Source organism: Coturnix japonica, chromosome 1 (assembly GCF_001577835.2).
Source record: "Coturnix japonica isolate 7356 chromosome 1, Coturnix japonica 2.1, whole genome shotgun sequence".
NCBI lineage: Eukaryota > Metazoa > Chordata > Aves > Galliformes > Phasianidae > Coturnix > Coturnix japonica.
The window spans coordinates 168,886,752-168,913,863 of record NC_029516.1 but is presented as its reverse complement, the minus strand read 5'-3'; the positions used below and the strand labels follow the sequence as shown (position 1 = coordinate 168,913,863).

Sequence of the window (27,112 nt, the reverse complement as noted above, 5' to 3'; positions counted from 1 at the left end):
AAAAACCCTCTGCTAAATCATATCCCTGAGCACCACATCCAAATGGCTCTTAAACACATCCAGGGATGGCGATTCAACCTCATCCCTGGGCAGCCTCACAGTGTGGTCACATCAGTTCTTTGTGGCTGACATTTTCAAAAATGCTTAGCATTTCCAATTTTGCAGTGTTCAAAGGCAGGAAAGGAACTACTTTATGAAACACTTAATTAAAACCTGTGATGAGTTCTTCCTTCTGTTATATCTACAGTTGTTTTGTCACCTGAGAACAACTGCTATTGCGGACCACAATCACCCTAAGAAGAATCAGAGGGTTCCCAAGACCTGCTGTTGAATCATGTGAGCTGTAATAATCCAAAACACAAAGAAGAGCAGTACTGGAGTTATACAGAAACATGAAGTACGTCCATCAGCACAGAGAAAGCATAGATGCTTCTGTCTTCCGAGGATCTTCCTATTACCACGTGTTTTAAGCTACAAGACTTCCTTGCACATGATCTCTCCAGTAATGCAAAGAAAGTCTCAGACGTAACTGATAATAATTGAACCAAGTTCCAGGGATGGAACCTACTCATGCCTTACATGAAGGTCAATTTTATCCTCTAAGTTTTCCCCAAGATATCCTAGTCAAGAAAGACCTTATGCAGAATGCGCAGAATACCCAAGAATTCAAGAACATTAGAAAGCCATTTGCTATTGCTGCTTACTATAGTGCTCATATCCTTTACATCACAAATCCAGCTAACTACAGAGTAAACAATGAACAAAGAAAAGAAACAAGTGCTAATTTATGACCAGTTTTGCCTTTTTTATTCTCAGGTAGGTTTGGGAAATAGATAAGCTTCTCAGAAGACAGCTTCCTTTTACAGGTATTGAGGGTGTCAGAGAGGACCTGGCAGTAGTGACTTCAACATCTAAATGAAAGCAGCTTTGACATAGCAGTCAAGTAAAGACTTGGATCGATAACCTCACACTGTTAATCCGTCTGTGGTTCTGCAGGAGGGACGCAGTCAACTCTGCTGAATAAACCACTACATATGAACAAATGGCCATCAATCATACCTCAACCACATATGGACTAGTTGAAGTATCCCACCTCCGCTGAACACAGCTAATTCCTTATCAAACTGTTATGAACAGCCAAGAGAAGCCTGTTTGGAAAAGTATGGGAAGAACACCTGGATGCTTACTGTAATGCCTAGTTATATAGGGGCACCACATCTTGGTCTATATCTCTTACCATAGATGTCAGCCACTTCCCTTCTCACTAGAACGCTCTGAAGATGACATATTGATGACTGTCTGGCCTGTACTGACAGAGGAACATAACAAACAGCAAACATCTGGGTGGGCAAAAGGAGCAACACTGCATTACAGTGATGGGAAAACACTTCAGAAAGGCACTAAATGAGGGATTTTTCTAGTGTCCTTCCGTGGAAGCCAGATCAATTTAAGAAATGTGATAGATCCCCACAGTTATATGTTAGCACTTTGTAACATTGAGAAATAGTCAAAGTATTAATGTTTCAGTTCAAGCTGTTACTCTCCAACTACCTTTGAATGATGAAGAGAACAGGACAAATGCTGAAGAAGAACCACTTGCAACTTGCCTGGAGCTCTGTCTAGTTTGACACACTGCGAGAAAGAGGTTCTTGTACCTCCCTTGAGCATTTCCCAGGCTCTGGGCCTTGGGGATGGACACAGATGGATATGTGGATGGGCCAAGGTATCCACTACACAAGCTAAGTGCCTTCTGCCAACAGCCCACTGTGACATCCCTATAAAATAGCCACCAGCACATCGCATAAAGTATCTCAAGTCAGAAAAGACACAGAAGAATCACCAAACCCAACAACACAGTACCACCCCAAATCCATCCCTATGTCTGATAGAGCAGTCCAGACCTCTTGAGCTCTGGCAGCTGCTCTGGGCAGACTGTTCCATGCCCACCACCCTCTGGGGAAGAGTCTTTCCCTCCCCACACCTGCCCCTCTACAGACACCCGTCGTTCCCTACCCAAATCCCCACATCACAGGGTGACACCGGGGCTGGCACCCCACCTCCATCACCCAGCGAGCACAGGGCAGTGTGATGTAGCACCTACCTTGTTGAGGTGGGGGTTCCTGGTGATGTCGTAGCCTCGCTTTTTGACCCCCAAGGCCTCCCTGCGGACAGCCGGGCTCCCTCCCGCCGGGCTGCTGCTAATCCGGGCGGCGCTGAGCAGCAGCAGCCTCCGGCCGGCCCCACTCCCGGCCACCCGCAGCAGCCGCCCCGCCGCCCAGCCGCACAGCGGCCCCATGGCTCGGACCTGCGGATGGGGACACAGTGTCAGCGGACACGGGGAGCCGAGGGCGCGGCCACAGGGCGGGCCACAAGCCCAGCCCAGCCCGGCCCAGCCCGGCCCGGCCCAGCCCAGCCCGGCCCGGCCTCGGAGAACTCAATCCCCGCGATGCCCCAGCTGAAGCGAAAGGAAACCCAGGAAGCAGATCTCGATCCGACCCCGCGGCGGCCGCCCCTCCTCCGTTACCTGTTAAGGGCTCAGCTGCGGCGGGGGAGGAACGGGGGTGCCCGCCTGGGCTCCGCCTTCGCCGGCTGCAGGAGGGCAGGGGAACTGCCAGCCCCCAAAAATGCACGTATGGAAAGGCATCGTCACCCCGCATGTTCATTTCTCGGACGTTCTCAGATGCTGCTCACCAGGTAGCTGTGAATGAGCATCATAAGAAAAAAAAAAACCGAGACCCGTAATGTGAAGGCCCCACAAACCTTGCTCCCTTTTAGCATCCTTCTTATCCTGGGAGCTGAGGTACCCAAACCTATTTCAGCTCTCAGAACCTCCCCTGTGAGCATTCCTGATACACCCAGGCATCACTGTGTTGGCAGAAGCAACAAAAACACAGGGAAAAGCAGAAGATAAAAATGGATCTTAGTAGCTAATACAGGCAAAAATGAAGCGGGCAATTAACTGTGTCAGTTCTCCCCCCAAAAATGAGTTATCTTTTAAAGTGGCAGTCTCATAATCACTACTGGTTGATTCCATCTTTAAATACATGCTACTCCATACCTGCGGCCCTCCTGGAAATGGAGTCTATGTGCTCAAAAGCCCTACTATGAACTCCAGAAAGAGAACCAGTGAGTCTGTTTAACCTGGTTCATTGGCTTTTGCATTGTGAATCGTCAGGAGTCAAACCCACCATGAATTACCGCCTTATGAAGAGAGCTGGAGGTGATGTGTGGACTTTGTTGCTGCCTCTTCCATATACCCAGCTGATACAGAGACAGGATTTCCAAACAAGTTATGGAGAATGGAGAGGGAAAGAGAATTTCAGGGCTGGGTAAGTTCTCTTGTTCTGATGGGGAAAAGGAGGCTGAGGGGAGACCTTATCTCCCTCTTCCAGTACCTGAAAGGTGCTTACAGTGAGAGTGGGGCAGGTCTCTTCTCACTGGTGACAAGTGACAGGACGAGGGGAAATGGCCTCAAGTTGCGCCAGGGCAAGTTTAGGTTGGATATTAGGAAGCACTTATTTACAGAAGGGGTAGTTAAGTACTGGAATAGGCTCCCCAGGGAGGTGGTTGAATTGCCATCCCTGGATGTGTTTAAGAGCCATTTGGATGTGGTGCTCATGGATATGATTTAGCAGAGGGTTGTTAGAGTTAGGGTACTGTGCTTAGGCTGCAGTTGGACTTGATGATCTTCAAGGTCTTTTCCAACCTGGGTAATTCTATGATTCTATGATGCAGTAACTGGATGGAATAAATAACATGCAAGGATTTCAGACCTGCAATGAACTACATTTCCATCTCGTTGGAAACACAGAAAGCTATAAAAGCACCAAATATGGCCGTTATGTGTTTTTACTGAGGATGCTGAATGTTGTCACAGAACATTTTCATTTCCACTGAAATAGTCCAGTTTTTCAGTCCAGTATTCGAAATAATCAATTTTGATTAAAAAAAACCAACAAACCCAATCAGTTATAAGAAAGTGATTTACCAAAATGAGATTTTTAAAGAAACTTTTATAGTGTGAATTTCCTTTTCGTGTTTGATTTACCCCATACAACACGCTGTAAACACAAACAAACCCAAAGTTCCATCTGAAATGAATTAATTTAGATTGGCCCAAATAGAATCATTTTTTATTGGCTGTTTTTGCAGAGCAGATTGCTTACATTTATTCATCTGCAGTAAATACTGATGAAATAATACCTCTTGTTTTTGGAAAAGGGGAGGACATTGTTGTTACAAACCATGTAGCATCCCAGTCCTCAAAACCTTCTGATAGACACTACTTACATTTGTATCAGAGGAGAAATAGACAACTAATACCTATTAAAGTCAAGGTATGAAAGCACAGCAGAGCCCCAGGGGGCAGACACCAATAAGGAAAATAAATGTATGGTCTGTACTTGCTTGATAAAGGACAGGGAAGCTGTAGGAGGAGAAAACAAAACTAGGAAAGGTCTTTCCCATGCCATGGGGTGCTGGGCAGTCTGACAGCTTTGGGCTGATTCAAAATGACTGTGGGAGATCTCATTTCCTGACATTGGACCTGAGTGGGGGAAGGTAAGTGGGGAACGTCATCAGGATGGGATCCAGTTTTATGACCACCAGAGGAATCCTACTCTGCTTCTTCATGTTTCTTAAGGTGCCTTCTCAGAATTAGGGCTTGTTGTATGAACATGGGCAGAGCATGAACTGCCCATAAGATAGAATACCGTGATCTTAACTGAATGAACTCACAATGATGGAAAGAACTGCAGATTTTTACTCAATTTTGCTCAAAATAAATCAGCTCCTGCCTAATACTGTTCCAAAGCACAACACAATAAAGAGCCTTCATATCTTGCACTGTAGCTTGTTGGACTGCGTAAGGCCCTGACATATCTCCAGGCACTCTTCAAGTCAAGATAATAATTCTATCAGTTCAGGATCAAGAAAATGTCTCTTCTGACAGTTCACACACAGCTTTATGGTTTTGTCATGACCCTCAATCCAGCACTGGTGGACAGAAGATAGATGTACAAAGCCCATGTTTATATGGCAGTTCATCCAGCCTCTGTCTTGTGGCTCAGCTTCCTCTATATCCTTGGGACAGAGCTGCTGCACAGTATGCTCTCAATACAGTTTATGTGCAAGAGGAACAAATGTAGGCAGGGAAATGGAGACATTGCATGCTCTGGGCTACACAGCAGGTTAAATGGCAAAGATGGGCATTCCCATACTTACAGATGGTTAGCAGAAAGCACGTGATGGGAGGGAAGCAGGGCTGTGTCTCTGCATCTTGTTTCTAAACAGGCTACAGAAATGGCTGCCTGTAGGGCCTCCCATGTGTGTAGGCACAGGAAACAAGAGCATACATACATATAGTCTTTTGTCTCTTGCTATTGTATGGACCCTCTCACTTATTTCCTTTGGTTTATATTTCAAGTTTATACACCTCTTGCAACTGGAATAGATTAATTCTTTACTACTGTAAAGATAAAGGCTTTCTCTGCAGCCACCGTCTCCCCACTGCCATGCAGACACTTACCAAGAAACTTCTCATTTTTAGCTCCCGTTGATTGACAACAGCCTTCAAACTGCTTTTTCATCTCGGTGAGAAACGATCACATACACCGTGTTCCCAAAATCTACCTGGCATGGCAAAACAAAGCTTGAATCTGATATAGATGCTTTATCTCCACAGACGCAGATGTCAGATGCACATGAATGCACTTTGTATAACATGAAGCCTCCCATGAATGTGAATTTGATTGAAGCGAGGGTTAAATTCCTGATTAAGAAACTAAAACAAAAAAAAAAATGTTACAGAAAAGCTATAAAAGCAATGAAACGCACACGGATTCAGCATTAAACTCATTGGATTTTATTTAAGCTATTTTTCAGCAGCAGGAAGGAAACAATGGTCTGTGGAATGGGATTCTATATACACTCGGGGACTTGCTTTTTGCTACAGAATGCAATTGAAATTTCAAAGCATGTTATAAGAGCTAATTTATTCCCCCAGTAATTTAAGAAATTTCTTTGTGTTGCTGCCTTGCATTTAGCGGTTTGACATCAACAAGAATGCCAATGAAATCAACTACCCAATGGACGAATCTCTGCCATATAAAGAGGGACCGTATAGTGTCTATTCTTCTACAGCGTTATCTTTCCTCCCAGGAAATGAATTGAGCTGCAGCTATAAACTTACATTGTAGTGTCTTCCAAACCACACGCCTTGACAATTCTTGGCATTGTGCAGCTGGTTTACTCCATTTTGCAGAGACTGTATACTTGCTATTCATGCAGACTTTTCATTTAAATTCACTGTGACACAGGAAGGCTTCCCACAATAGGGGCTGTGAATTTGATCAAGACCTTTCTCTACTACAAACAGTGGCAAGAAAACTAAGTGTAGTAGAAGATTCTGGAGCCCAGTGGACCACAGATAGCTATGGTGAGCTCCTCATATATAAGGAAACAACACCTAAATCTGCTGTAGTATTCTTGTTCATGTTGCTGAATAAAACATGTATAAAGATGCATATATATACAAAGGGAGTATCTGTAGTGCAATGCTTATATGGGAAAGAACATGCATTCTAGATAAACATTTATTCAAAGCAGAAGTTCTGGTCTTGCTCAGCTTGCAGAAGAGAAGGCTCTGGACAGACCTCATTGTAGCCTTCCTGTACTTAAAGGAGCTTATATGAGGGAAAGGGACTGACTTTTTTACACAGTCTGATAGTGAGAGCATGAGGGGGAATGGCTTTAAACTAAAGGAAGGGAGATTTATATATTAGGAAGAAATTCTTTACTTGGTGGTGAGGTTCTGGCACTGCTGCCCAGCAAAGCTGCGGTGCCCCATCCCTGGAGGTGCTCAAGGCCAGGTTGGATGGGCCCTGGGCAGCCTGAGCTGGTGGAAGGCAACCAGCCCACAGCAAGGGGTAGCAACTGGCTGAGCTTTAAGCTCTATTTCAACCCAATAAATTCTATGATAATAGAAAGGTATGGGTTTGATATATACAGCATACACAGGCAAACTATGTCAGTGGGGTTTGAAGGCTCTACTAGGATCACAGAATCACAGAATGGTTTGGGTTGGAAGGGACATTTAAGATCATTTAGTTCCAACCCTTTGCTATAGACAGGGACACCTCCCTCTAGACCAGGTTGCTCACAGCCCCATCCAGCCTGGCCTTGAATGCTTCCAGGGAGGGGCATCGTGCAAACCTTTTCCAGCTGCAAGAAACTGTATACTTCATCATCAATCCACAAAGATTCACATATCAACTGGATGTAATGCCACAGGATCCTTCTGTTCACCAATAACAAATACAAGACATCAGGTGACTGACCAGTAGCCACAGATGATCCCAAGACCACCAATTCCTGTATGGTTATAAAAGCCTTCAGTATTGCAGCCTGTCCCACAAGGTAAACTTCAAAATCTTTTTCTGGAATACTAATATGCTCTAGTGCTAATTCCACATTGTCTGATGGATATTCCAGACGAAGGAATATGCACTGGCTTCTTGTTCATGGTCACATACTCAGACAGTGATGGAGCTGAGAACTGAATCCATACGTCCTGGCTGTCAGTCCCTTGCTCACTTGTTCATCTATCACTGGCTCTCTTTGTCACAGTTTATTTCCTTGACTTCTGCTTTCATGATGTTATTCTTCAGTAGTGAGGGATTTATCTGTCATCAAGACAAAACCCATCTGCATCATGCAAGTAAAACCTTAATCAGACCTTCTTTCCTGGCTTTGATTGGTTCTAAATGATAATGATGATTGTTTGTACTTACACCTCTTAAAGTGAAAAATGAACATGAAGATAAAGACACTTCAGTCAATAAATTATCCCATCTTGTCTAACATTCCTTTTTTCTTTCTTCTGTTTTCTTGCCATCCTTACACTAATGGCCTGAGCATGGCATTAACCCCGTAATGCACGTGCATGATCCTCAGTGTCTAAATACCTGAAGAGAAATGGTCAGTACAGAAAGGAAAACACATTATTTGGCATCTTGATTTCTAAGATCAACAGAATCAATTTATAGAGAAACACATGTTTATAACTTGGATTTATTTAACAACTGCATTGTTTATATGCGTCGGTTTTAATCTTCCTCTACTAGAAGGCGTTACATGCTTTAAAATTAGCTTCAATAGTACTGGAATACTGCTGTGGTGCAGCCATACATTTTAGCCTTTTTTAATGCAAAAATAGTTCTCAGTACAATGCAAGAGTGCATTTTTACATTTAGTATGGAAAAAGTAGGTGGATAATCCTTTTTCTTAGAAGTCAGATTGTCGTTTGAAGAAGCACAATTGACCTTGCATCTTGTAACGTGCCATAAGCCTGTCCTGATCCCTTATTTTTGCTGGAAGACTCTGAGCCATTGAAAGATTCCATTAAGAATATGGCTTAATAAAAATGGTGCTGAGTGAGACTTTGCTAACCCACAAAATGATGAAATATCCTGATAATGCCTTGTGATATTAAGGAAATCAAAAAGGCGATCAAAGACACAGACCATGAACAAAAGCCATTACACGGGTTACTGAGGGGTAAAATGATTGTGCCAGCTGATCCATCCATGTGCATCCCCAATCACTGCTGCTCTGAGGGCAGTTTGAGGAAGCTTAATTACAAGTGAAAATATGCTGCAGCAATCTGAGTTACCTCGAGGTGAGCAGACATTTGGGTTAACCCACTTCACTCTTGCATCTGCTGTGGCAATGGGAACATGTACACTTACAGCTGCTGTGCAATGAAGGTCACAATTTATGGTAACCAGAATTTTAATGGTCCCTTCCAGCTCTGAACCAGTAAAATATTTACAGTGTTATAACGGTGTTTGCAGAAGAGTTTGGCCAAAGGAGGGTTTGGCAATGATTTGCTGACACAAAAGTAGGAATTATGTGTTCCTGAGCAGTCTTTTTTCACTGTACAAGAGTGCAATTAATGCTTTATCAGTGGAATTATTTTAAGTCATGTTCTGACATTGCTGCATCTTCTACGGCAACATGAGTCTATATAATGAAGGGATAAAGCAGATGAAAAGCTTTTAATGAAGGATGATAATTTATACTTCATATTCATTGTTTTCTTTGCCAAAGTAATATTTTAGATTTCACTTAGATGTCTGAAAAAGAAGCTTCAAAGAAATTGAAGTTTCAGAATACTATACAATCAGAAAAATACACCAGATTGCACAGAGGAGATACATTCACTCTGCTCTCTGTGACCAGCAGCCATCCCTTCCATTCCTAGAAAGAGAGCTTTAGGAATGCCAAGTGGAGCATTTTCCATGTGCTATATTTATGTATGACTCTGTCCTCACCCCGGTCCCAAAGATTATCTTATCTTCCTAACAGCCAAGCCTCTAACGTGATCTGTAGTAAGAGGAATCACAAAATCATAGATTGGCTTGGATTGAAGGGCCCTTAAAGACCACCTAGCTCCAGCTTCACTGCCATGGGCAGGGCTGCCACCCAGTAAATCAGGCTGCCCATTCAACCTGGAGTGGAAAAACTCACCTCTTTGAGAATTTTTAGTCTCTGATGTCCGTATGGCATGAGGCTCTTTCAGGAATTCCCTTTAACTCATCTGTCTTCAGTATGTCAGCTGTGTGAGTAGCAACCAGCAGCCCTCATAGGAAATGGCAGGCACCACTTCCTCCTAAAATCACCTGGATCAGCAAGACGTGCTGTTTTTAAACTCTTTGGCAAGGGGTAAATGACTGCAGCCCATTTAGGTCAGAAAATAACAGCTCACGAAGGGCTGCAGCCTCCTCCCTTACTCCAGTGCACTCAGCTCTGTGCTGCAGACCTTCCTAGGGGTGTATTGACAGGGGTCAGGGCTGATAAAGAAAGCAAACAAATGGAAAGTGAGAAGTGGCAGGAAAGGTCAGCAGCAGGGCAGGGCCTGCTGGTATCACTGGAGCTGGCTGCTGGCCTGCAGCAAAACTACGTGTAACTACACTCAGCGTCAAGGCTTTGTGTCCTATGCAGGGATAAAAGAAAAAAGGGTCAGATTTCTTACATTTTGGAGCACAAAAACACACTCTTTATGTAAGCATAGCAGAAAACATTGGTTTTCTCACTAAATAACCCCTTTTGGCAATATTTTTTCATTTAACACCTTCTTTTTCCGTCAATACAACAGTCTGCAAAGCTTCCATCTGTTCTTCGTGTCTTCAATCAGTTCTGTGACCTCCATGGTAATCTTGCAAAAAAACCTCTGGGTCCGATGTTAGGACAATTTCAGTCTTTTATGATTGTTAGAATAAAAGAGGATAACCATTTCTGAAGTCAGCAAGCCTTTAGTTTTGTCTGATCAACATCAAATCGCTTTGCTCTTCTCACACTGGTATTGCTCTTATTTACATGAGCAGAGATTCTCTTTAACTGACTTGTATCACTTGATTGCTTCATTCCAACATAATTCATTTTTTCCTAAGGGTTTGTACAGAGAAATTTATATTTATTACAGAGACAAGGAAAACCAAAGATTAACACATTAAAAAGTCACTTCATGGAAGAGCAGGAAATCTTCAGTGGATAAAAGCCAACTAATCTAGGTAGTCTGTTGAGACACCTCTCAGATACACTGGAAGAGGATGGGGATAACAGTTAGGGCAACACACAGTCTGCATACATGACCCAGCCGTAGGACTGGTGTGAAGGAATGTTAATTGATGTGATCATTTACTAATCAAGCTGCTGCCTATCATTGAAAAGTCAGTGGTCAGGCACTGGAATGGCCTGCCCAGGGAGTTGGTGGAGTCGCCATCCCTGGCAGTGTTCAAGAGGCGTCTGGATAGGGAGCTAGGAGATATGATTTAGTGGTTTTACTGTAGGTATGGTAATGGGAGGACGGTTGGACTGGATGATCTTGTAGGTCCTTTCCAACCTTGTGATTCTATGAAAGTCGTCGCCAGACAAGTTTCAGCTGAAGCTGGGCTTTGTCCTGAGGCTGCTGAGGACTGGGTGTGTTCTCTTCTGCTGACTCTGCTCTGGGAAATGAATTTTTGGCAAAGGGGATGGACAGCTGGCTCTGGTAACATCTGAACTTCTGCAGCACATGTTGCCAGAGCTCGTGTCAGATCACAGAGAAGGGGGGAGGGGGTATAAAAGAGGGAGAGAAAACAGCAGTCGTACCAAACAGAGAGGAGGGCTTTTTTTTTTGGCAAAGAGAAATCCTTTAGGTCACAGTGGGGATTTCTGACATTGCAAAGGGGCTGTATAAATAAGAAGGCAAAAGCAGAACAGCCATCATTTGCAGCTGTAATGTGCAGAGGCTGCCAGTACATCAGCACAGGCCAGAGGAGCCATGCAGAATGTTGGAGGCTTCCGGTGGTATTCTCAACCCAGTGAAAATTAATGCTTAATCAATTGCTATTTACTGTGTGGGAAAATCATAGATTATTGTAAATGGTGCATTGTGCAAAATGGTTGATTAACATCAATGATGAACCTTCAAAGATGAACTAATTTGAGTAACACAGAACAGGAGGGAAGGATGCAGCAAAGCAAAGGCCATCCCTAGGGAGCTCATACTGCTGCCATTAACATCTATTGGTGTGTGGAATGCTGATGAATAGGTTCATTTTCCAGGGCTGAGCAAGGCAATTCATCACAGCACAGTGAAATCTGCAAGCAGCAAAGACAGATGGGAGTGCTTCTTCAACAAGCAGACACTCCCTTAGAATCTCAGAAACTTCATGGCCAAAGCTGATAGCAAAAATAGATGTATCCAGGATCACTGCAGTCAGTAGTACAGGGTGTAGCTGGAAAAAAAGGAGAGAGGCACAAACTGAATTGTTGGACTAGGTGATTTTGGATATCTTTTCCAACCTTGGTGATTCAATAATTCTATATACATATCAACTCTAAAATCTGAAGGTCTGCTAAGGCCAAAACATTTTCATGGGAAAAACCATGGAATCATGAAGGTTGGAAAAGAGCACTGAGATCACCATGTCCAACCATTTGCTCCAGTATCTCAAGCAGGGAAATCTTTGTAGCTGAAGAGTTAAATCAGGTAGAGTGAGGTGTATATGTGTGCGCTGGAAGGAGGGTGGGAAAGATGACGGCATACGTAAGCAAAATGCCTTTGAAGAACTGAATGTGCCATCATCTCTGCCACGGCAGCCTACATACCAGCAGCTGTCACTGGAGCTCAGAGTAACACAGCCAGCTGCAGGGACACTGCCTCCCTGTCCCACTCAGACTCCCTGAAGTCTGCCTGCCCAGTGACACAAGCTCAGATGCATTTTGGAGTTGCTGTGAGTCACCCAGTGACAGCTTCTGACTCACTGCTGAGCAATAGCTGAGGAATTAGGAGCTCTGGGGCTCCTGTGTCCATGGTCACAGTGTTAGACACAGCTGGTTTTCCTGGGAACCCACCAAGTCATCCCTCTTTTTCTGTGTCTTTATTTATGAATGTATGGATTTATGTTTGTTTATTTTCCAGTAGGGTTCATGAACAGGGTGTTCCTGCTTTCCGGGTTATTTTGTTACCCTTGGGTGAAGAAGTGGACAAACAATGCAAGAAAAATGGATTTTATTCATTGTGGGAAAGCGAGTGCGTATACAGGGGGAAAAAAATGTGTTCCACATTCTCTCCACATGATGAATTTCAGATTCATGCGGAGATAAACCAAAAATACCCATGAAAGGGCATGGGTTTTTTTTTGCATTTCATTTCCACGGGAGATTCCCAGAGTTGTTTGTTTGAAATAAACAACATAAAAGGAGACCCTCTGCCCACTCTCTGATGGGAAGTAAATAATGGCTGGATCAGCATTTCCACTCTTAATTCTGCTTTTCATATGGTTTGTTTTAAGAAATGTGCTCCAGACATGAACCTAACATGTAGTAATACTTTGCAGTCTTTCATCTGAGCAGCTCCAAGTGCTTTGAAAGTATTACTCAATTAGGATTCCCAGCATCATGAGAGATGCAAGCATTCTTTCAAAGAGAAATTGAGTCATCCATAGTCACATACCATGGTGACATTTTGCCCAGCAATATGACAGATTTCTGTTCATTAGTTTTGCTAATCGTTTGAATCCATCACTGTTTCCATGAACCACTTAAGGATGGCTTTCTTACTTTTCATACTGTAAACAAATATGAAAAAAAATATGTAGCTAAAAGTCTATGTAGCTAGATACAGCTTAATTATATAATAGTAATTAATAATAAAAAGGACCCTGTGGTCTGTAGAGTCATCCCAAACAATTGTAACAGATCTCATTAGCGAAACAGTGGGAGTCACCCGCTGTGATCTGCAGCAGGCTTATGGGTGTTGAGCATCAAATATTAACAGCACACTACAGCTGCACTGCAGCAGAATTTAAAGCAGATCGTGCAGATAGAAGAGAAAGTGTAAATTGTTCTTGCCCCTGGCAGAACTGGCCATCCATCTTCTGACTATTGAGAGTCTGGGTGGGGCTCAGTCTGTGTAATTTAGGCAACTACCTTTAATTTCCAAAAGCTCATGTAACTCTTTCCCATTGCGGGCTGGGGTTCCAGTGGAGTCAGTGGGGAGAGAGGTAGGAGGTGGTGAATGCCTCCAGTGGAAAAAGTTCACAACACAACATGACCAAACTCCATGAGAAAGGCTTACATTTATGGGACAAAGAAATGAGGGTAAAAGTCTCAGTGTTTATTCTTGTTCATTCTGCTCCTGCTCAAGTACAACAGCTGCTGAGATGCTTTGGTTGTCGGAAGATTACCCAACCCAACTTTGCATGGTGGGACAGTGGGACTAAGCCTGTGGGTGATCTGTGTATTATAAGAATCATCAATAAGGGAATGACTCAGAAGTGAATGCTGTCATGTTCCAAGGACAGCAGACAAGCCAACAGCACCAGTGGAAGAGCCCAAACCGGGCTTTTGAGGTCCTAGTCACCTCCTGAGTCCCAGAATTCATGAAGTTAAACCAACCTGGACATCAGTGCTCTGATATCCTACATGATTAATGACATCTAGTTTGTCGCTGATATCCTAGCTTGGTTAGATAAATGTATCAGCAGAAGGGCGAGGGTGGGGAAGTCCTTCTCAGTCTACTACATCTGATCCTCACTCTGTCTGATCTGCCATGAGAAGATGAACCACTAATGTTTGTCAGGTCATCACAGAATCATAGAATGGACTGGGTTGACAAGAACCACAATGATCATCCAGTTCCAACCCCCTGATATGTGCAGGGTTGCCAACCACCAGACCAGGCTGCCCAGAGCCACATCCAACCTGGCCTTGAATGCCTGCAGGGATGGGGCATCCACAGCCTCCTTGGGTAACCTGTTCCAGTGCGTCACCACCCTCTGTGTGAAAAACTTCCTCCTAATCTCTAACCTAAACATCCTCTCAGTTTAAAATCACTCCCCCTTGTCCTATCACTGTCCACCCTTGTAAACAGTTGTACCCCCTCCTGTTTATAAGCTCCCTTGTGATGACACAACTGTGACCAAAGAGTACTGATATTTCAATTTGCTTCCAATTCAATTAATTTAAAATTCTTATTGCCTACTGTTGAAATGCCTCAAATCACTGTTATGTCAAAGTTTGCATAAAAGCCAGATCCCTGGCCTTTATCAGGAGAACATACATTTCAACTTAAACTGTGGAGAGACATGAGGAAGGAATATACTTGATTGCTAACAAGCTCAGAACAAAGTGTTGGAAATATTGCAGAGCCATGTGCTACTGTAGTGGCTTGTATGAGGAGTGACAACCCAGCTATATAGTACACTGATCACCAAAGCAGCTTCCAAAATAACCAAAAACAAACCCACAGTGAGGTAATAAATACATATTGCAATCGGTCCTTTTTCATAGTTTCTGGAATTTATAAGTGAACAGTCTGAGGCAGGTGAAACAATCCTGTGTGTGTTATCAATGTGTTCCTCCCAGGGAGCTGTCTGTAAGCCAGTCTTTAACTTGAATTCAGATTGGATATTAGGGAAAATGTCTTCTCAGAAAGAGTGGACATTCACTGGCACAGGCTGCCCAGGGAGGTGGTATAGTCACTGTCCCTGGAGGTATTCAAGAGCAGTGGCGATGTGGCACTAAGGTTAGTGGATGTGGTGGAGATGGGTTCATGGTTGGACTAGATGATCTTAGTGGCCTTTTCTAACCTTAATGATAATGAAATTCTTGTTGCAGCCTCCTCTGCTTCCAGTTTTACTGTAGGGGATCTCCACCATAACTAAACAGTGACTTTGTTAGAGCCTTTGCCAAAACAGAGGAGTTTCCCCTGCCCAGTCTACTACACTAAATCTGTTCAGATTTTTTATAGTCTCTTGTGTGTCTGGATTCATCCAGAGCCATTGCTGGTGGCATAAACATCCTTGTGGTGGAGAGCATGGGGCATTTCCCAGTGCAATCGAGGGCCGCATGTTCAGCCCCTCTTGCTAAATAGTGTTTCCTTTAATGCCTGGAGGTGGATGACGTTCAGCATTTTACAATGTGGCAAATGCATCTGGCAGTGCTCAGATACGGGTTATGAGAAAGGAACGTATTCAAACATATAAAGCTGCTCTGAGCAAGGTCAGAACAATTCACAGTACGTACTTTGGCTCAGCTTACATATCTTCTGCAAAGTCTGTGTGCAGAAAATTGTGAGAAAGACTAATAAAAAATTTAATGAGCCTTGACCAGCAAGAATAGTTTATTATGATTTGTTTTAGTTGTCCTTTCACTGCTCTTCCCTCATGACAATAAATATCTGCCATTACCTGCACACGAATATCTTTATGATGGAGGTGAATCACACTGCAGAACAGGCACTACATGGGAAGTGTGTTTGAGTAGGCACTGTGGGCAGATTTGGCAACACTCAGAGTGGTTGCCTTGATGTCATTTGTGTAAAAAGCTAATTTCAAAACAATATCTGATTTATAATGGCCTATTTCTTTTTGAGGACAGTACCAAAAGATTAATTGCCTTTGATTCGTTTTACCTATTAACCAAGTAATTTGTTCGTCTTCTGAAAGTCTCACTCAAACACTTTAGACATACAGAATCGTGTAATGGTTTGGGTTGGGTCATCGAGCTCCAACCCCTGCCATGGGCTGGTTGCCCCCCACCAGCTCAGGCCCATCCAACCTGGCCTTGAACACTTCCAAGGATGGAGAGCCCACAGCTTCCCTGGGCAGCTGTGCCAGAGCTGTGAAGCACAATAACAGGGTACAGTCTCATCAGCACTGACTGAGGAGTTTTGCTAATGGTGAACTCTAACACTCCTGCTCTCCCATGACAGTAGCCCCTCACTTGCTTTGTCTACAGGTGCTGGCGAAAGAGATCACTGCAGTCTTCTCATGTTTCCCAGGGAAGACAAGCATGCAATGTGGTGGTTCCCAGGGCAGATGCTCCATGAACCTGTATCCCAATCAGTCCCTGTCAGCCTCAGTCATGGTCTGAAGCTCCAGGTACTCACAGCAGTATCACATAATTACAAGGACCCTTTAGCATGGGATAGAGAATGCTTTCCACATTTGGATGTTGACAGTGGGGTGGGAGCAACAGCCATGCCAGTAGGTGGGCTTTCAGAAGAGCTTTGAAGGAAGAAGAGGGAGGATTCGTGGAGTGTAGAAAGCCTGAAGTGTCACTACGTGTAATTTTTCTTCTCTGAATAACAAAGCTGTGACCACAGGATCTGCCCAGCCTGAGTCTCTGGGATACTGGAGGGAGATGATAAATGACTACAAACAGCTGTAATATCGCTTTTAAATCCCCATCAATTATTCCTGTAGCAATTCCACTGTCTTCCTTGCTTCCTTTAGCAGGAAACTTTCCTTCCACCGTCTGAATGCCAAAGACAATTTTCTTTTTGTAATTATCATTCATCAATAACTTATTTGGAAATCTACTTCTCATATTGCCCTGTGTGATGTGGCACCTACTGAATTAACCCGCAAATGAGAAGAGCAGCCACAAAGTATTAAACAAATCACTCCACCTATAGGAAACAACTTGTAGTGCATAAGCATGTCCTTGGGCAGATCCCATCTGGTTGCCAGTGTTGGACATGGTGGGGCACCATGGCTGGGTAACAGTGCTGGATCCCCAGCAGGATGTCCCCAAGGTCATGACTGGCTTTAGCAAGTCTTCCACAGCTAGAGATGAGAAGCAGCCTTTGAAGAGGTTCCAACAAGGAGATTTGCCTTAACCCCAAATCACTGGTAAGTCTGCAGCTCTGTGGGTACTGATCCTATCAGTGCCAATGCACAGGTGAGATGGTGCTTAGTACACCTAGGAGGTTGTGTGCTGAAAACTCCAACGATCCAAAAACCTCATCTGCAAAATGAGGAGGCAGGAACGCACATGAAATAGGTGTTAATCGTGTTGTTTTCAATCTGCTCATCACTGACTCATTCCTTCCATTTTAACAGGCTTCATCCAGAAAAACAGCACTGGTTGGTGGCTGTGCATTGCCTACATCCTGACAAGGACACAGCAAAACAGATCACACCTCTTTTTATAGGTGTAAAAAGGCCAACAGTAGAGGCATGGGGTTGGTGTAGGTCACCTGGCTTTGCATCTGTCAGTTTAGCTTGCTGCAAGAATCACAGAATCATAGAATAATGGAAGGGATTTTCTTATTAAATGGACAAAGCCTGAATTCCACACATCTGTATGTGCCATGGGAGTGTTCAAGAAATGTTTGGATGTTGTGTTGAGGGATATGATTTAACTGGGAACTATTGGTGATGGTTGGACTGGATGATCTTCTAGGTCTTTTCCAACCTTGACAATTCTGTGATTCTGTGATTCTGTGCCTTTGTGCTATTGCTTCATGTAATGAAACAGAAAGGAGCACAAATGCATCTCATACAAAACCATAGGGTTATGAGCAGTTATAAGGACACAAAATGAACTTCAGAACCTGACCACCCTCAGTCCCAGCTCCCCCTGCAGTTTGCTGCAGTGCTTGTTTGTACCTGTGGGGAAGACAAGGGAGAGCACACAGAAATGCCAGATGTTGTATACATTGCATAACACATTACTGGAAGACAGCACAGGAGCAGGAGTAGATAATACAAATCAAATAACAATGAAATACAAAATAAAACAAACAAGTCTCATGAAAGATGGACTGCCAGGCTGGGAAATCATTACCTAAAAGGACTAGAGGAAATTCCAACTCTTGTCAGAACCTCCACCAGATTAGACAGGGCACTAAAAGAGACCCACTGTGAATATTCCTTGCAGATTTGGATTACTTCTAGAACTTCTGGTAATTAAAAAGTGATAAAAATCTTTTATAATACATCAAATTTACATACAAACGCACCAGCTTTTAGTGTAGTAAGATAACTTGTCAGAAGCAAACTTCCTTATTTATTTCCTTGAAGACTTGTATCATGCTAGATAAGAAGCAATAAAAAATAGATCTTATTTTATCTTACAGAAGAAAAAAACCTTCACTCTAATCATGATTGCTCCAATTGCTTCCAAACACTGGAACTCAGTGCAAAATATGCCTACAATTAATCACTTGGTGTATGATGATACACATTTGTCCAGGCCTCCAGCCCAAGCTCTGAGCTCCACGCTCTGACAGCTTTTAGCAATTCTTTTAGGAGAATTTTCTTCTACGAAAACTCATAGGCTTCAGCCTAAAGGAATCTGCAGGTACTGGTTATTATCACTGGTTATTTTCCTTGCCTCTACTTTTCTCCACGCCTTGCTCCTTCCTACTGTTTCCCAGCTCTTGCATGACTATCTGAGATGCAATGGCAAATGTGGCAAAACGCAATAGATGTGTGAACTTTACACACATAAACCTCCTAAAAAAATGCGTGGCATATGGACCTGTAAATCATAGAATCATAGAATCACCAAGGTTGGAAAAGACCTAAAAGATCATCCAGTCCAACCATTCATCCAGTCCAACTGTTCACCTATTACCAATAGCTCCCACTAAACCATGTACATCTGAGGCACATCTCTGCATAAATAGTGATTTTCCACACTTTGAATACTGTAGCCTGGAATGAACTTTCCCTTAGAGCAAAAGTTTAAAGGTTTTTGGTTTTTGTACTCATAAGTTCTTTTTTTTTCCCATACAAATATTTTAATGATTTTAGTCCCACAAGCCTGAGAGCTGCAGATGCATTTTTTAGTTGTTTGTCATAAGGACTATCCAATATAAAAAAATAACCATGCTTTCAGCCAGAATGTAAGCACAATGCTTACTATTAAATTGAAGTCAAAGCTCTTTTCATTATGCTGAAATAAGTCTTCCTAAAAGTGCCACTTGTGAAGCTCTAAAACCAGCAGTGGTAAATTAAATGCTTTAACTGGTGTTTAGGAGGTGAACACTGGCTCCTATCAAAGGCGACAACAATCTCTTAATTGAATTCTGCAGTTCTTAGTTTTTACACAGAGATTCAGCTTTCGGCTTTCTCTCCTTTTGACTTTCTGAAGTCTTAAATTACTTCCATCCTACTATCTCTTTTACATATCAGACATTAACCAAACTATCCTGCAAAAATAATTAAGTCAAATGATTTTGCTAAGATCCTGATACATGAATGAAACTGACTTTTCCTGAGAGACATACTACAACCTCCCACCTGAGGTTCAGCTTCATATTCATTCTCCTGGGAGCATCCAACTACTTTGACAAGGCCTGGATGCACATAGAGAAGAGGAACTCAAGAGGGTTGCATGACTGTATAGAAATATATGTCTGTACTAAAGACCAGACTGAAAGTGCACTGATTTCAGAAGGCAAAATTCACTGTAATGTTACTAAGAGCACGATTTGGGTGTTTCTCTTCCAAATACACTGATTTCTTCCCTCTTTGTGGAGAGCGCTTGCAGAGGAATCTGCAGACTGTTTCAGTCAGACTTGCCCAACAGAACATCCATCTCTCCTTCCTCATTAAGACAGCACCATTAGTTATCTAATTATTTTTCAGACTTCTTATCTTTCACTTTTTGTTAATGATTTTCCCATAAGCAACACTGTTTGTTTCTGGAATTACTTGAGTAATGCCCACTTAATTATCTTTTGTCTGTTTCACCTTGTAATGAACTCAGATAGGAGCAGTGATTTACCTAAAAGGAAAAGTTCTTTCAGCCTTCAGTTAAATATTTACTTATGCCTTTTTTGGCCTGCCTTGGTGACTTATTCCCATGCCCTTTGAGACATCATTATCAATTCCCGCTGACTTTATAGACACTTCTCTGCTCATTCAGGGTTACTCAATACTGTTTGGACTTATTTTCTACTACTTGACTGCAAATATTCTTGTATTTATGTTACAAAGGCCAGCAGAGACCTTGAGAAGTACTTCCTCCCTTTCTCACATTGACAAATATTAGGATTCAGACATTTCAAACTGAATTCAGACTGGACTGTAGGACTGGGACAGGATTAAACTAGGACTCATGGTGATTAAGAAATTACAGATTGAAGGACCTGTGTCACACTTCCCTCATCTCAGCACACTTACTATCAGTAAAAGGAAGACCAGTGCTGAGGTACCTTGAAACCTCTTGGCTTTCCATAAGCTCATAGAATGTAGGATACAGAAGGCTTTACTTGTGCACTACAATATTTCCTCTTAAGCATTAACGGAGACTTTTCCTATGATGCCAGGCATCATCTAACATGGCTCCAAAACTTCCAGTGGGACTCTAGTATCAAATTTCTGCACCTAAGTAAAGAATTTGGTGCCTGAAGTCTGCTGTGAAACTTGACTTTAATGCCTGTAGTCCAGATAGCCATTTTTGTATACTCCCAGCCTTTCAACATAGGTAAACAGGGGAGCTTTTCTGAGTTTTCCACTATTTCCCTAAAATAATCCTTCCACATCAGTTCTGTTTTAGCTGAAGGTTCAAGATCTCTGCAGGAGCTGGAGTTCAGTAAGAGCTGATGTCTTGGTTAGCTTTCTGCCAGGGACTTCACTTCTCCAAATGTTTTAGCATTACCAGAATTGCTCATTTGCAGAAGCTAATGCCCAAGCTTTCTGAAATGCTGTGTGTATAATTTCTGCTTGTCCCTTGTCTGGGAATGACATTTATATGGCAAACATACAGTAGTGAGACAAAACAGAAATATTACAGGATTGTGTCTAAAATGTTTATGAGTTTTATCCTGTGTTTTAAGTATGAAATCCCTACCAAACACAGTGTGGCATGTTTTTATTCCAGTATTTCATTTTATGAACCACGGTGATGCTGTTTTGCCTTTTGGCCTTTTACTATCAACACCCTGACCCTTAGATACCTACATGCCCAGCCTATATACACACAGTGGCTTATAAAAGGTGAAACAAAAGGGAATAAAGAGTGCTGGTAAGAAGCAGAGTCCCTAAGTTGATCCTTTCCAGCATACAAATTCTTTCCACAAATGGCTCAGAGGGGCAAAAAGATATCCGTTGCCTCTGAGAAAATACCTGTACACTGTCAATCTGAACAACTACTAAGGGAGGTGGCTGGTATGAGCAATCCAAACCTTCCCATAAGATTACTCACATAAGAGTGCTTCAGGTTAGGAGATATTTGTGTTTAGCTTGAAGATAACAACCGATCAGGTTCAAGACAAGCTGGCTTGAACAGGCCTTGTACATGCCTGCAGGCATGGAAAGGTATTTGGGAGGGACAGTGCTAAGCCTTCTATGTGCACGTTTAATCTTTGATTGCTGATAAAGCTTGGGAAGTGTGAGAAAAACCTCAGGGCACAGCCTGTGCTTTGACAGATCACTGACATGTGGAAACGTTCTGCTCTTCCACTAAAGGGGATTGAGGCAGCAATGTCACAACCGTGGGCTTTCTTCAGAAGGCACCCAGCGCTGCTTTTCATAGGTGGGTTAAATCGGTCCATAGGGTTTGTTATTAAATAGTCCCACTGGATACATCCATCATACTAACTGCAATTAGACCAGTGATTGTTGCATGGCAAGAAGCCAAAGGCCATGTTATGACTCATATCCACATGACTAAATACTTTTCTCCCCCCAAAAAACAAGGTGTCCACACCCAAGCTGCCTATTGGGAACGGCCCCAGGAATGCATGGTTCTCTGTGCTGGGCTCAGGTGTTGTCTGCTAGTTGGGGCTAATTCATGTCAAGAGACCATTAAGCAATAACAGATGATCACATGCCAGTCCTAGAGCTAGTGTAATACTCTGTTTAACTTACTAGTCTAGACATAGCCATTACGAGTTTAGCAGGATTCTTCAAAGGGACAGTATATTTATATAGCTAATAAGAATATCCAGAGGAACAGGAAAAAATACTTCAAAAGGAAAAAACAAAGCCAGATTAGGATTTTGGTTTTGGTTTTTTTGGAGGGTGTGTGTGTGTGTGTGTAAATGATAAAGTGCTGGGTTCCTCTGGGAACAGATTACACAGAAATGCTTCCTGCAGGGTTTCTGGTATCCTTCCCAGTAACGTCTGGTGCTGCAGGTTCTTGAGAAGAAGGTGCTGGATTGGTGGGCCTCTGCCCACTCTGCTGCCCTGCACATACACTGAAGATTGTCTCATCCAGACTTGGTGGAGGGTTGCTTGTCTCATGCTGTAGTATGCTATATGCACCTCTCCAGCTGACCACAGGACCTCAGCATGTCTGACCCAGGTAATGAGACTGATGTTCCATAGTCTAAGTTCCAAGAGAAAGCTGTTCTCTTTGGATTAAGTCATTAATTCATTTGGTTTTGCTACAGCTGAAAACTTTGGTTCTCACCTGTACAACACTCAGTGTCTGAGGACCTATTTATACAAGTGACTGTCTCCCTCTGTGTGCCACATGGATACTGGAATAATACTGAAGAAGCACAGAAATGTGGAGTAACTCATGTTGAAAGAGTTCTCTGGAGATCTTCTATTCCTAAGCCCTCTCAAAGCCAGGCTGACTGGACCAGGTTGCTCAAGAGCTTGCCCAGTTGGCTTTGAGTATCTCCAAGGATGGAGATTCCACCTCCTCTGGGCAATCTGTTCTATGGCTTCACTATCCTCACAGTGAAGAAGTCTTTCTTAGTATCCATTTGGAATTCCTGCATGGAATTTTTCATATCAAAATTCCAGCAAAAGCCTTCAGGTCTCCTGGGAGTCCACTGCCCTCCTTGGTCTGAGCTACTTCAGACTAGTAAAGCTGTGCTTTTTGCATATGCCTTTGTGAAGGGCTGATGTAGCTGAGACTGAAGGTCCTTTGGGGACACGAGAAGACAGAGAAAACACTGATTCCATTAGTATTGCACTTTCTTTGCCCGGCATTTTTATACTTGTGGGAAGTATCCAGCTAAGTTGTGTCTGTTGTGAATTTTGAACTGTTTAACTGATCTCCAGCTTAACCTTTTTTTTTTTTCTGTGTTTTCTTATTTAAATGCAAATAAAGACATGGTCTCTCCCAAGGAGACATACCATGGTTTGCCTCCTGGGGCCCTGCTTTACCTCCAGGATGCAACACATCTGCAAAGACAGGGAAGGGTCCGAGGGCAAGGTGAGTGAGGAGCAGATGAGGTCCATGATGTGCTCAGCCCACAGCAGAGGAGCTGAGGGGAGGCCTGATGGTGACTGCAGCTCCTCACAGGGCAGCATTGAGCCCCAGCTCACACCATGGGCAGACAGTGTGTTACAGTGTCAGATTGAAGACACAGATTATGAAATCACAAGTGTACCCTGAACCAAAATGACTCACGAGATACCAATTCCTATAGATGAGTGTCTCTACCTTTGATAAGTGATAACTGGTCTGCTGGTATTTTATGCACTGTATGTATTTACACTGAAGAAGTATTAACATACATAATATATCCATACACCCCTTTCATTGCAAAGGCAGGTTTCACGTATGAAGTGAAGCTGGAAGCTACATCCCCTATCTTCTGCTGACTCCAAATTCCCATCAGAAAAGGGTTATGGAAATACAGAATCAGGCCAAGGGAAAACCCAAATGCAGTTTATTTGTGTTCATTCTTCTGAATGATATCCAGGCTACTACTGGAGGTTAGCACAAAGCCCAGCCAACACTTAAGCCTCTCAGTAGGATGTTTAAGTGGCATCTAGGCTTTGTGTAGGGTCTCTGCACTAGCATGTACTTTTAAGGGTTGCTTTGTCCATACTGAAAAGTACACATCCAGCCTTGTTGGTAGTATGCATCTTAATTTCTTTTTGATTTAATCCTTTGCACTTAGGGGATGCTGGTTGGTTGCCTCCGAGGAACAAAAGCTATCACTCTGAAGCAAGTGTCTTTTACTATCCATACAATCCAAACAGTTAAATCTAATTGAAACACTCAAAGAGCCAAATCTAGAGCAGCTTTCTTAATTAGTGCATAAAGTTTTAGTTCCTTTCATTAATATTTTAAGGCAGTTAAAAACAGTATTTTAAATGTTAAGGATTAAGCACTGTCAGCTTAGACAAGCAAATACTCCCACATCTCTTTCTTCGTATGGTCTACCTGAGCTCTGACTAATGGTAACCGCACGTCTTTGAAGATAGCACCTAATCTGTAAGAGCTGCAATAGCTGTATTAGGCATAGCTTATCACAGAAACAGCAATATATGCCAACACATGTCCATTTACAATGATAAAGGTACCTTCACTTTGCAGTACATATGAAGGTTTGCATTTGCTACTACTGTGATGCCATGACCATTGGCTCTCTGGATGTTAGGATACTGCATACTGGCCACATTGCCTTTGCGTGGTGTTTCTAGCGATAGTCTCAATGTAAAATGGCTGTCATAAAAAGAGGGGCTGAAAAGCTCTGACAAAATTGTCAGCAGGACAATAAAAACAAAGATTTGGTTCAGTGGTTTGGTAAACATTCCAGGAACTGCTCTTCTCTCTATGTCGCTGGGGGGGGCAATCTGCCCTGCTTTCCCTATCTCCCTGTGGAGGTGGATGTGTCTGGTACTTGTTAGAGGGTGGTTAACACAGCGGGACCAGAAGAGCTCAGATTATAGTTGTGACGCACTGCAGGCTCCTGGCTCAGGCAGGGGGCTGCAACTCAGTTGTCCTGGCTTGCACTCCGGGTTTGTCACACTGACTCAGGTCAGGCTAAGAGCAAGACCCTGGTGCTCATATTCTTCTTACCCTTATTCTAGGTATGCACAGCACTATCCAGCATAGAAGCTGGTAGGAACTTTGATGAGAAGCACTCTCAATGCAAGTATACTAGCATAGAATCATAGAATCATAGAATAGCTCAGATTGGAAAAGACCTTAAAGATCATCAAGTCCAACAGCAACCTAACCATACTACCCTAACAACCCTCTGCTAAATCATGTCCCTGAGCACCACATCCAAATGGTTTTTAAACACATTCAGGGATGGTGACTCAACCACCTCCTTGGGGAGCCTATTCTAGTGCTTAACAACCCTTTCTGTAAATAAGTTTTTTCGGATATCCAACATAAACTTACCCTGGTGCATTAAAGTGATGAAGGAGAAGTATTTTACCAAGCAGACCCGTAGATGCCAGAATGGGAAGGGGAAGATAGAAACAGTAGTCAGTAACCAGCCAACAGGCAACACTGGGTAGCTCAGAAGAGCATGGGAAGGAACATAATCTCTTGCTTGACTCCATAAGGTACTGAGCACAGGACTGCCTGCACAGCATGGGCTTAATCATTGAGCTTAAATCCATGAATAAACAAATGCTTTCCAAGAGCTCTGAGCACAAAAATGAGATTTTCTTGAGTTCCAGTGAGGTATTTGGTTGTATAGATTTACCTTATCAACTTGATTGTTGGTCTGTCCATCCTTTTTGACGACTAGGAATGTCATGAGTCAATGGAGTGGGAAGAGTTAACCCTGTCCCTCATACAGCCAAGCTGTCCTAGCACATCTCAACTAACTTCAGGCAGTTATCTCCGGCATCACCTTTGCCTCCACTAAACCTCCCATCTGTGATCCCCACAGAGACACCTTGATCTAGAGGACAATTGCATTGGATGGTAGCTGCTCTGAGCCACCTGACCTCAGGGCTGGAACTTGGATGCATTTAACTTGCTAACAGAGACAAAGCCTAATAATCTGGAAAGATATAGATGCTTCCAGAGACTGAATCAGCGCCTTCCCCCGCCCCCCCCCCCCCCCGCCCCCCGATCTGGATCACTCCTGGAGGTGTCTGTATGTCTGTCTGCATTGGAAAATGAAGGTGTTATCTTCCTGTGCAGCTGCCTCAGCTGCAGGCAGTCAGGTCAGACAGCCTAAGGTATCCAAGGTATATGGGATTAGACTGGAGGAATGTATTTCCCTTGTAATTCACTGGATGAGAAAACAGCTAAATGACTGTTATTGTTTAATACTCCTATCCTAAGTCTTCAGGAGCTGGAATCATAACATGTAATCCTTTGACAGCTTCTCTGGATGCTTTTAGAATAAGAATGTAAGGCTTTGCATTCACCCAAGGTCACAGACCGCTGTATAAATTGTAATTCATTTCCATAATGTTCTTAAGAGGACTCTTGAGAAGTAGTGCCCCCACTTGATGAATGTATAAACTGAGGTTCGGAGAGCTGAGAGGACTTTTATCTTGTTTCCCATATAGATCCTCAGAGATGAAGCTGGAAGAGCAACCCCTGGGGCTTGATTCCTCATCTCCCAAACCTGCCAGCTGAGGATGTGTCTTACTTTGTTTTAATGAAGCTCTGTTTGCTGTTTCATTTTACAGGCTGTTAGCCCAGAATAATGGAACATGGGTACACTGATGGATGACAGGAAGCTTCTGCAATTTGCTGAAGTACAACTAATAGCTGGCAAGCTGAAGATCAACTCTGTCTGTAAATACAGTTTGGGCCAAACAGAGTCACTTCAAGGTTTCTGACCTTGTATCAGCTGCAGCTCAGGCTGGAGGTTGAATCCATGAGTGCAGAAGCAATCCTTGACCCTGCAGCCTGCTTATATCCCAGGCCTCTAAGACCACGAGTCTTTCACATCTGGTCAGAATAAAGGCAGAGACAGGCAATGAAGGGCGAGGTCTGATTTCTGTCTCGTACTGAGTTTTGCTGTCCTCAAGCTCTTCTCCGAGGTGAATGTTCTTGCCAGACATTATCAGCTTCAGCAGTTTGGCTCAGAGTTTTGCTCCAGACTCTTTTGTTCTGTTGACTTTTGGATCAACTCTGCACTGGCTCTGTTTTGAAAGTTACT

The 27,112-nt window shown here is 43.1% G+C and overlaps 1 protein-coding gene and 1 long non-coding RNA gene across 2 annotated transcripts in view; one reads left to right on the top strand and one right to left on the bottom strand.

Annotated features, from left to right (window-relative positions):
- The window catches only part of ME3 (malic enzyme 3), a 99,500-nt gene extending 96,843 nt beyond the window's left edge, over positions 1-2,657 (bottom strand). Inside the window, 4 exon segments of the mRNA XM_015852389.2 lie at positions 2,102-2,395; positions 2,397-2,556; positions 2,558-2,619; positions 2,621-2,657. Coding sequence (XP_015707875.2) covers positions 2,102-2,395; positions 2,397-2,556; positions 2,558-2,619; positions 2,621-2,644 — 540 coding nt within the window. The 5' untranslated portion in view covers positions 2,645-2,657.
- LOC107308478 lies at positions 2,612-27,112 on the top strand. Its single transcript, XR_001552815.2, has 3 exons — positions 2,612-2,694; positions 3,176-3,329; positions 26,637-27,112. It is a non-coding gene; the product is annotated as an uncharacterized LOC107308478 (long non-coding RNA).